The sequence below is a fragment of the Ptiloglossa arizonensis genome, chromosome 3 (assembly GCF_051014685.1).
Source record: "Ptiloglossa arizonensis isolate GNS036 chromosome 3, iyPtiAriz1_principal, whole genome shotgun sequence".
NCBI classification, from domain to species: domain Eukaryota; kingdom Metazoa; phylum Arthropoda; class Insecta; order Hymenoptera; family Colletidae; genus Ptiloglossa; species Ptiloglossa arizonensis.
Window position 1 is genome coordinate 24,320,201 of NC_135050.1, and position 10,643 is coordinate 24,330,843.

Below are 10,643 nucleotides of genomic sequence, written 5' to 3' on the forward strand. Positions count from 1 at the left end.
TAACGGAACCAAGTCGGTAAAGGTAGTACATGTAGGATACTTATCCCTGTATATCATTTATGATTTTATCAAATTGTAACAATATGTTTGACTTGTTTAAAGTTTAAAAAGGACCATCTAGCGTTTGAATCTTATAATTATTAGCAGTATACCGAAAGTGAGATTGGTAAGGAATTCTGATGACTTTTCTTTCATGTGGCACGAATTAGTATTACCAAGTGTGCAATACTTGTAGTGTGTCTTTAATAAACTTTACATATTTTAAAATAGTTCTTTCACTTGTGCTCCAAATTTCTACCACACTTTCTGACAGTATAGATGATACAAATCCTTGACATAAGAACATTTGTAGTCGATTTATAATCGCAAAATTTGACTACGGCAATCATGTACAAGAATTTCAAAATCGAATGGTAAAATCGTCTTATATTATATTTTGCTTTTAAAATAAATTCTAGTATTTTAAATATTTTGATTTACAATTATTTAAATAATATACGTATATAGATATTTAATAGAAATAATAGTTCTTTTTCTCTACAAAATTCATCTATATAGATACTTAAAAGTGTAGTATTATACTAGCTTGATACAAAATTAAGATTTTATTTTCAAGTAAAGATTTCAATTACATCCATGTGTATTTTAAACGTCTTACATAGCGAAGTAATTGAAATGCAGTTAAAGTGTACGAGAGATAAATATAATTTAAATTGAATATTAACATCACGTATAAGCGGAAGTGTACTGATTTGACTCTCCACCTTCGTGCATTCCCATTAAACGTTGTTCGATCCTTCCTTTGTAACTAACGAAACAAAATGGTAACCGTCTCTTAAATTATTGTTTGTAATAACTTTATTGTATTGTGTGTAGTGTGGTTTTATGATAGATAGATTTACGAAGAAAATATATAGTATAAATTCTTTCTTTTGAAAGATATGTTTGATGTTATTTGACATATTTGTAAAATACAAAAGTGTTGAATGATTGCAAACCATGTGGTTGTCACATTATGTATATACAAAATATCTCTTTTTTAATATGAATTCATAAATTGTATAAAGATAAAATATAATGCGTATAAAATATGAAATATGCTATTTTTATTTTTAATAAAGTATTAAACACGGTTAAAGTACTGATTTTAACCTCTACATGCTATACTGCTAAAAATATTTAATAGATTTAAGATGTTCAACAAGGCATTAAAGTAATAAATATTGATGTATTATATTTGTGGTTGATAATTTTTATAGCTTTTTTATTTTTTAGACCTGCAAGCGCAGAAACGGTGGACGTGCTAAACATGGTCGTGGTCATGTAAATCCTGTTCGCTGTACCAATTGTGCACGATGTGTACCAAAAGATAAAGCGATTAAGAAGTTTGTTATTCGTAACATTGTGGAAGCAGCTGCTGTTAGAGACATAACAGAAGCAAGCTTCTATTCTGCGTATCAGCTTCCAAAATTATACGCCAAGTTGCACTACTGTGTTTCTTGCGCTATCCACTCTAAAGTGGTTCGTAACAGATCTAAAGCAAATCGCCGCATAAGAACTCCTCCAGTCCGTAATTTCCCTAGGGTAATTATTAAAAATACATAAATTTCAGAGACGTTATTTTTATTATAATGTATTTTAATAATCGATTAATTAATCTTTACTAAACTAATTCAATGTTTGCATTTGTGTAGGATTTACGTCAAGGACAGCAGAACAGGAAATAATTGTACTATGTAAATTTTAAGTAAAAATAAAAGATAAAAAATCGGCTTGGTTTCTTTTTTATTTATATCGTATACTCTACAAATTACAAGATAAATTATTTTATTACTTTCCTATGTCTAAAGAAGTTACTTTTGTCATCTTTTCCATTCGTCGTTATTATGTGATTCAAAGTCAACACGATGGTAATGAACATTGTAAAAATTACATAGCATAATTTTATTACATATGTATACTTGTTTACGATTTACACAGTGAAACAATTCATTTCATAATATTAGCTATTACTAACAAGTAGCTAATATTTAATTTAGTTTCAAAACGTGATGGAAAATGTGAAGTAAGACTTTGTATCTAATTTTTGCCAATAAGATGCATAAAATTGATAAAAATATTCTGCATATAACTGTAGCAAGAATCTCGCTATTAATTGTTGCATTTCATGTAAAATTAATATACAATTAACAATAATTGCAAGATGTATCAAGGAAAGAATCATTTATTTGCTTCCTCCATTGCTTTCTTGAGTGTTTTTTCAAATATTTTTTTTGAATCGCAAAATCCTTGCTTTGTTTTACCAAACGAATTCGGCCCTGCTGAGGTTGGTGTTTCTCGACCAATATTTCGCATCCTCATCCTTGCTTCTGCTGGCATTTCTTCAGGTTCATCTTCCTCATCTGTATTGAATACCGATGCCACTGTCGGCCTTTGTACCGGTGTTGGTTTTACAGTAGGTTTCTAAAAAAAAACGATATTTCAATCATTTTAAGGCACAATAGGCACCTAAGATCTATTTGTATATTATTTATTTACCGATGTTGAACCTAATTTTATTTGAATGCCCTTCTTTTGTTCCGTTCCACTCTTTTTCCCAAATGCAAATGCCAGCTTTTGCTTCTTTGCATCTGTCTGATTGTAGCTGGTAGTCTCGCAGCGGTCGTCCGATCTAAGTGGAGAACGATCTCTTCCTCTGTCATCTCCCCTGGAGTCCTCCGCTCTGTAGACACTTGACCCTGACAACGTCAAACACTGGCAAAGTTCAGATCAAGTTAAACAACATTGTTTTTTTAACCGGAAATATATAAGCGGCATGCTTAGTACAAGATCCTTGTAATTCTAGCCATCTGAATTAAATTCAAAATAAATGGAATAGACGATCGAAGAGAAATAAGTTTGTATATGATATACGTGTTCTAAAGTTATTTAGAATGATACGGCATACAATACATATTTACTTGATAATTTTATTAGATAAGGCTAACATTCAATCCGTTTTTACTAATGTGATGCATCCTTTGGCACATGGTTGTAGGATGCGTGCACCCAAAAATGGTATATGAAAAGTAAGAAACGAGATTTAGGTAATGAAATACACTTCGAGCAATTAATTTTCTCATAAAATTGTCTCGTGTTGCCTCGATACTATAAATTGTGTATTCAAAATTCGCCTTTTCTATGTTAAAGACTGTAGACACGAAATCAATAGTGAAAACAAATCGAGAATAGAGTACAGTACAACTTTAAACAGTAGAAAGTAAATGTTAGTTCATCTAATACAAGTGATACGATAATAAATAAAATGAATAAAACCTTTTCTATATTCGTCTCCTGGATTCCTCTTCGACATTTTTCTGATATTCTTTGGACGCAATGCGAAATCGACCGACCTGAAGCAATTTAACGCTGGTAACTGCGGTTTACTTCACTCTAGTACTCGTATCCTACGTCAAATAGGGAAATTTGAAGAGGTAAATATCTTTTACACTGTTAGTTTATCCCTATATTATTTCAATTGCCTAGTTACCTTTATGCTTTCAAGAACGAGTGAAATTTACGCAACAATTCAATTGTTTCTCTATTAAATTATCTTAAATATCACTTACATGCAAAATATATGTGTTGAGGATACAAATTTCAGTTTTTATTTGTATCTGTTTTAATTTACAAGTAGCAAAGTAAATACAAAAAATCGAAAAATACTATAAATGTAGCACATAAATTTGCACGAGCAGTAACCTTAAAATTCAAGGGAATAATTGTATTATTCCTAGGACATAATAATTGGTTACCTGTTTTCAAACACTTCGTTCCATTTGTTATTACAAGCAATTTTATATTATCGAATAAAATTTAACAAAATGTTCTGTTTACGTAAGTAAAATATATTCAAATAATCGACACATTATGATTGCATATTTGGGCAGTAAAAAATAAATTCTAAAAGTTACTATTATTGATACAGTTAAGCACAATACCTTCTTGTAAAATATTAAATTGAGAAATTCGGACTAACGAACACTAATCTATATAATTTGATAAATAATCGAAGAAAATATGCACTTCGTGTTATTTCTATTAATATACATAATTACGTGCGATAATACATCGCGCACCTGTTTCACGATCTTAAACAATAGTTGTTGCAATTATTGTTCTTTCTTACGAATTGTATTTAATTGTATCTACGCGTTCATTAAAATTGAACGCTTGTTAGGAATAAAATGTACAAAAAATACACGCTAATTTTAACGCGAAATATTTCCAATTTAGAATCGCGCGAATCCATCGTGACTATTCGCTAAATATCCCGAATTATTCGTTACAGTTCAAGATCGAATTATTTAACAATAGATCGAACTAGGAGAAATTATTATATCGCTCGAATTGCGATGTAACTGGAAACGATTGGAAGCAAACGAAATTCGAAGTAGTGGACTGTGATGGCATTCATTCGCTAACTGTTACTCGGAATTATTAATCGTTCTGAAGGGAAAAATATGAAAGAATCGATGGAAAATCGATCCGGTAGCGAACGAGGTAAGGTTAATCGTACGTAATCGACGAGGGAAACGTATCGAAAAACTCGAATAAAGCGCACAAAGCGATAGTGACAAACGAATATGTTCGACGTAATCTCATTTTCCTCGTGGATGTTGATATAAAGCAGCGAGATCAGTCGTCGAAAAGCCACGAAAGTGACCCAATAACTGTGTTTCCTGGGAACAAGTAAACCGCGTATCGTCGAGTGCGAATTTCAGAGAACCGGTCTAATTGTTAAAGCAAGCGAGCCCACGGTGTTGGCGCAACCGTAAACGAATAGATACCACGAAATAAACAAGAAACGTGACTTATGCTTTTACAATAGCCTTTAATGTATTTCGCCCGCGGTGTAGACGATTTTTACGCGATAAGCGAATAACACTCGCGACGAAGGGGGTTAGTAACGATACAAGTGAGATTTGCGTTAATCGCGAGGTGCGACGATGTTAAGAAAAAACGCAAACACGTTACTGGAAGGAGTATTGTTACTGGTAAGACAGCTGTTTAGAAAATTTGTTTCGATCGAAACAATTTGTCCTACCTCTGTTCGATACGGTTACTTTCGCGTTGTTTGTATCGCGAAAAATCGTGACGCGTTTAAATATGTTTTTTTTTTTTTTCGTACGAAAATAAACGACGACCGAAAAATAACGAAAACGGAGAAAAATAATTTCAAAGGTATATCTATATACGTGTATATGCTTAATGAACTAAGTATTCACTGTATTTATCGATAAGATTAGACCGTGCGGTGTTTATCGTACCGATTTCTATCTAATTCGACAGGTAATATCATCTTCGATGGTCTTATTAGTAATTGAATATTTAAACGCGAACAACGATGCTAAACGACCGGGATGTGTACCGTGATGTTTCCTTCGCTTTGTAAATATTTGTCGAGCAACTGCATTCGTGGGAAACTAATCGAAGGAAACGTGTAGAACGACAATATTTGTTTACAAATACGAGTAAACGAGTTTTCGAGTTCCAGGGGTTGGAACCGTTGAGAATAGAATCAAATTGTTCGGCTTACCCAATTGTACACGAATATTATTGTTCGAATGTTACCTATACAATTAATTATTCGATGTACGTTAACGTACAATTTTTCAAATGTTATAATTTCGTAAAAGAGAACCAATTAATTATTCGATGTACATTCAACGTTAAAATAAGAATTAAAATTTTCTTTTTTTTTAAAAAAGAATTAAACATTTTTTTTTTAAAGAATTAAAATTTTCTTTTTTTTTTTTTTAAAGAATTAAATTGTTCCTTGTACAATTAATTATTCGATATACTTTAACGTTAAAATAAGTCTTCTAAGAAAAAAAGCATTAAATTTTTCAGCTTTCTCAATCGATTTCATACGAATATTAATAATTAATTGTTCCTTGTACAATTAATTATTCGATGTACCTTAACGTTAAAATAAATCTTTACAGCTGATATTCGAAGTACAAGGTGATCCTCAAGAGTCCAATACTGTTTTGCAGAAACCGGAACTGATCGACGATCAGGATCAAAGTATCTTGTTTTTATACTTTTTAGAAATATTAATCTTGAATTATCAGGGATTATATTAGATATTATCATAGTGATTTCCCAACGATAGTATATCGCAGAGAAAATTACGCGCGTCTAAATTTCTTTTCGTCGCAATTTTCATTTCTTTGTACAAATATACCTATTTATCGTTTCGAAGATATTATTCGCGAATAGAATTGCTCACAATTTGTTAACAAAGGTACTTTTCAGTTTTTGATAGTGTTCCGACCTGCGAGCATAAAACTTTCTGCGAAATCACTCCGCATTATCCAACGGATATGGTGAGAGATGCGTTGAAGAAACATCCTCACCTTCAATTTTACGTAAACAGCGACGAGGTTTGTAAATTTCCTTGAATTTTATATCGAAGAAAATTGTCTTCGAATAATTATCAAAAGGTAATATTTTTTAATGAATCGACTATAGAACAGTGTACAAAAATAAAAATTTTGTACGCAATTCGGATTGTAATGCACTTTTTTACGAATCGAACACATTGTTAATTGTGTACTGCATCTTGAGTCGAACGTTATTTGAATGAATTTTTATCTAGATTAATTATCCGAATAACATGTAATTTGATATATACACATCTGTATATTAATAATAATATTTATTATTCACGATCAGTTGAGAAAGTAAATGTTAGTTACATACATATCTAAATTTATAAACTATTTTACGAACAGATAGACATACCTGCACAATCAGAAGACTGGCCGGAAGAAGAACCACTTTGTGTGTCCACGGTGAGCTACACAGTGAAGAAATTGTATTATTTATGATAGTTAATCTTTCAAACTGTCAATGCCTTTTTACAAAATCACTTAATTTTAATATAAAGTTTGTCTTTGCGAAGATCTCTTAACTCGGATATATTACTTCCATTATTGTTCTAGGAACGAGTCGTATTCCCTAAATCGGGTATAACTAAAGAACAAAAATGGAAATATATCGTGAACCACGAAAACTTCACGCAAAGTGTACGCATCGAGACTTGTATGTAAGTATCATTATACACACAATTATAGATACACGAAACTTATATGTACTAATTGATAAAACACTTTAAGTAGATTTGAACTCCATTTTACTCTAGTACATAAATTGCAATCGTGTGCAAATTCTCCGTTAATATAAAATATAAAACACGGTAAGAACATCCGCACAAAATAATTATTTCTTTTGATATTAAATTAGACATATTGTAAAATTACTTAGACACTTCGTATACACAGTATTTGTATAATCTCTAGAAGAACAAAAATAATTACATTGTTACTAAATAGTAAGAAATTTTTCGCTAACGGAACAGATCGTGTTTAATATTTTTGCTGAAATTTTTCTTTCGTAAATGATTAGAGAAACTTGCAAGGTGGAAATGTGTAAACTTTTCTTTCAGCAATGACCAGATTTGAACATTTTTGCTGAAATTTTTCTTTCGTGAAATGGTTAGTGAAATTTGCAAGGAAGAAATGTGTAAACTTTTCTTCCAGCAATGACCAGATTTGAGCATTTATTTCCGGGCATTGATGTCGGAAACAAGTTAGAAATCAAATTGATGATCTTCGTGAAAGTTGCATAGTCTTCTCTGTCCGCGTCACGTGCTCTCACCTCTCAAACATTTTACTTCCTGTATTGATGCGAGTCAAGGTTTAAATACAACTCGTGACCTTTCAGGGAAGAAGACAAACCGTGCAAGGTGATCGAGGGCTTCGCTGAAGGCTATGTAACAAAGTGTAGACAGAAGTACATTCATCGTCAATTATTGGCAGTGGGAGCGGATGGCACGATAAATAGCGAATCCTTTCGTTTTCCAGCCAGCTGTTGTTGCCACATCGAATTTCAGGGCGACAAATTCTTGAAGACACTTGACATCAATAATTAACGAAAGTATCGGATTATGTATTATCAAATGTACATAATTGTATATTAGTCCAATGTTTAGACATCAAATTACATTTAAAATACACATGTAGGTAATTTGTATACCTATGGACTACAAAGTGTCCAAAAAAAAATATACATTTTCTTGCATAATGGCATATGCAAGGTACATTAAACTGAATCGACTCGAAAATTAGCTCTTTACACCGTTACGATAATTAGAAACATTTCGTAGTCTCGAGTGTAGTAAATACTTAATTGTTAGTAAGAATTTACCTTTCTATATTCGGTAATTATCCGTTACATTGTATTCTGCTGTCAATTTAACCAATGTATTCAAAGTGACCATTAATATCTTCCATCTATTTTTCTATTGCAAATGTCAGTAACAGGTATTTAAACTATAGTTGAATAATTTTAGGTACTTTAATATCCTATGTTACCATTATCCATCAGGCATCCTATTTTTTTAAATGAAACTGTAGTTCTCTATACAGAAGCGAATAATTTACGACGAATATTTTATAAAGGGAATGTGTTTAAATTGTAAATATATGCGATGTCGAATTTATTAAATATTATCGGAAGAGTAGTTCATCGTTATGTCTTGCGTAAAAATAATGACAATAGAAATGACCAGCGTGGCAGGATACAATTGTAAAATTAAACATGGAGGGTAGTCAGGAAACGAGCTTCGAGTGCGTGAGAGTGTATTATGCGTACAATACGTTGTCCCGTTCAGTAATCATCTTGCTACTTCATAGAATGTAAATGTGACTCTCGTGCTGCTTATGCATAATGGTATCAATTCATTGTGAACACTTAGATCCGGGCACAAATGATAGTAGAATTCGTCCGGCTCGCTCGCTTTCTATTCAGAATATTCGGGACGTAATATTTCTATACTTCAACGAGTATATCGTACTGGAGACACACATTTGTGCATTGTTACATTAAATACATAGTATACAATAATGGTAGTATGGTATCATATTGTATAGTATCGAATATTATCGTATGCTAGCGTATACTATTGTAGACTATCGCATACTATCGTATACTGTCGTATACTATTGCGTACTATTGCGTACTATCGCATACTATCGCATACTATCGCATACTATCGCATACTAACGTATACTATTTTACACCATTGTATACTATACAATAATGGTAGATAAAGATGGAATAGTAATGCTATAAAGTAATTCAATAGTATAAATTTTATTGTAGCGACAGAAAAAAAATTATTTCGCTTTGTTTTTCGAGACGATGAATTATGGATGCAAGTTAGGTCACGCGTGCGTTTTACTAAAATTTCGTTTAGTCGATCTCGTTACAGTTTGATTTATTTTCTGGTCTCTGCTCGAACCAAGTCCAATTAAACTTTGTTACGTTATTAAAGAGATTGTCAATTGTGTTCGCCACGTGGAACAGAGCAAGAAATGGGAAAATATGAAAATGGAGTTGCTCGATGAGAATCAAGCAAAACCGGCTGTTCGTTATTCCGTAGGATATCTCCGCACTTGACTGGGTCGCTTTCATTAGCGTGCTTCGACTGAAGAACCTCGATAAAAAGACGCGTCTCTTTGTCCTCCTCTCTCTTCTTCTCGAGGAAGTGCATTTTAGTAAAATGCATACAAAGAGGGCGCGAACGTGTTGCGTAGCGAATTTTGGTCGCGTTGCGCTTACTTATGATTGAGAGTGCAATCGAAGAAGAAAGCATGCCGACGACACGATTGGCAATTTTACAAGACGTGCGTCGAACTCGAAGGAATAGCAGGGAATTCACGAACAAGGGTTATCCATAACTATTAAATTATTTAAACAGTAACCAAGCACTGCTATAAATTGGGCTGTATTTAATCGTTCAAAATTTTAATAAATTTCGTACCACGGTAGTTGAGTCAAGAATTAATTTTCATTAATCTCGGAAATATTTCTCGAATGTCGAACGTTGTAATTGTAAAAAATGGAGCGTCGTTTTAGATTTGTTAGTGTGCGAATACACCTGGTTATTATACAAAATTTTTAATAATACTTCTGGTACCGATTGGAAACTATTCTAGCATTTACAAACAAGTATCCAAACCGTATTGATTTAAGTAGAATACGATCGTGTAACTTAGGTGACCACCTAAGTATAAAAAATAATATTCTGTTCGGCTTTGCTCTGCTTTTCATTAAACGTTAAGTATAAAAAGTAGGACGTTCTCTAGAGTATTTCCTTTATCGGTTGTATCGCATGCGGGCAATTCGGTGCAGTTTAGGAAATACAGGAAAACGAAAATTACATTACGCGTGATAATTACGAGAAGCAATACGTAAACGTAAGATTACCTTATAAAAGTGTGAAGAAAAAACGTTGAAGTAACAGAGGATACTAATACAGCATTTTCTACCTTTTATACTCTCCTTAGCCACTTAAGGTTATTTTATTATTTAATAATTACCAGTAAATAATTTCAGATCGGTTATAATTTGCGAAGCACCGAAAACATTATTAAATAAAATAATATTACTATGTAACATCATCACTAATCATCGAACTACAGTTTAATTTACGTTTAACGACGATGGAACGCAATCCAATGTAGAAAATAAATTAAAAGTGTCCAAGTAACGATACCATCGTTCTCGTGATCGCACGCAAAGGTAAACGATCG

The 10,643-nt window shown here is 32.3% G+C and overlaps 3 protein-coding genes across 4 annotated transcripts; 2 read left to right on the forward strand and 1 right to left on the reverse strand.

Moving 5' to 3' along the window:
• Window positions 1–1,097: 1,097 nt before the first annotated feature.
• On the forward strand, window positions 1,098–1,772 carry Rps26 (ribosomal protein S26). Its single transcript, XM_076307822.1, has 4 exons — window positions 1,098–1,120; window positions 1,187–1,205; window positions 1,276–1,584; window positions 1,695–1,772. Exons 1-4 carry the CDS (start codon window positions 1,098–1,100, stop codon window positions 1,725–1,727), a joined length of 384 nt encoding a protein of 127 aa, XP_076163937.1. The 3' UTR covers window positions 1,728–1,772.
• On the reverse strand, window positions 1,769–3,443 carry LOC143144065 (PEST proteolytic signal-containing nuclear protein). Of its 2 annotated transcripts, XM_076306075.1 has the most exons (4): window positions 3,316–3,400; window positions 2,988–3,018; window positions 2,539–2,754; window positions 1,769–2,463 (listed from the first exon to the last, which is right to left on the reverse strand). In XM_076306075.1, the coding sequence occupies exons 2-4, from the start codon at window positions 3,015–3,017 to the stop codon at window positions 2,221–2,223; spliced, it is 489 nt and encodes a 162-aa protein (XP_076162190.1). In that variant the 5' UTR covers window position 3,018; window positions 3,316–3,400; the 3' UTR covers window positions 1,769–2,220. The 2 variants fall into 2 exon arrangements, with proteins under 2 accessions (XP_076162190.1, XP_076162191.1); XM_076306076.1 differs by lacking the exon at window positions 2,988–3,018 and having other exon boundaries at window positions 2,539–2,738; window positions 3,316–3,443.
• Window positions 3,444–4,851: 1,408 nt separating this feature from the next.
• On the forward strand, window positions 4,852–7,981 carry Spz (Spaetzle domain-containing protein). The gene is made up of 6 exons (XM_076306074.1): window positions 4,852–5,036; window positions 5,988–6,069; window positions 6,301–6,428; window positions 6,780–6,839; window positions 6,990–7,093; window positions 7,771–7,981. Exons 1-6 carry the CDS (start codon window positions 4,989–4,991, stop codon window positions 7,976–7,978), a joined length of 630 nt encoding a protein of 209 aa, XP_076162189.1. The 5' UTR covers window positions 4,852–4,988; the 3' UTR covers window positions 7,979–7,981.
• The last annotated feature ends 2,662 nt before the right edge of the window (window positions 7,982–10,643 follow it).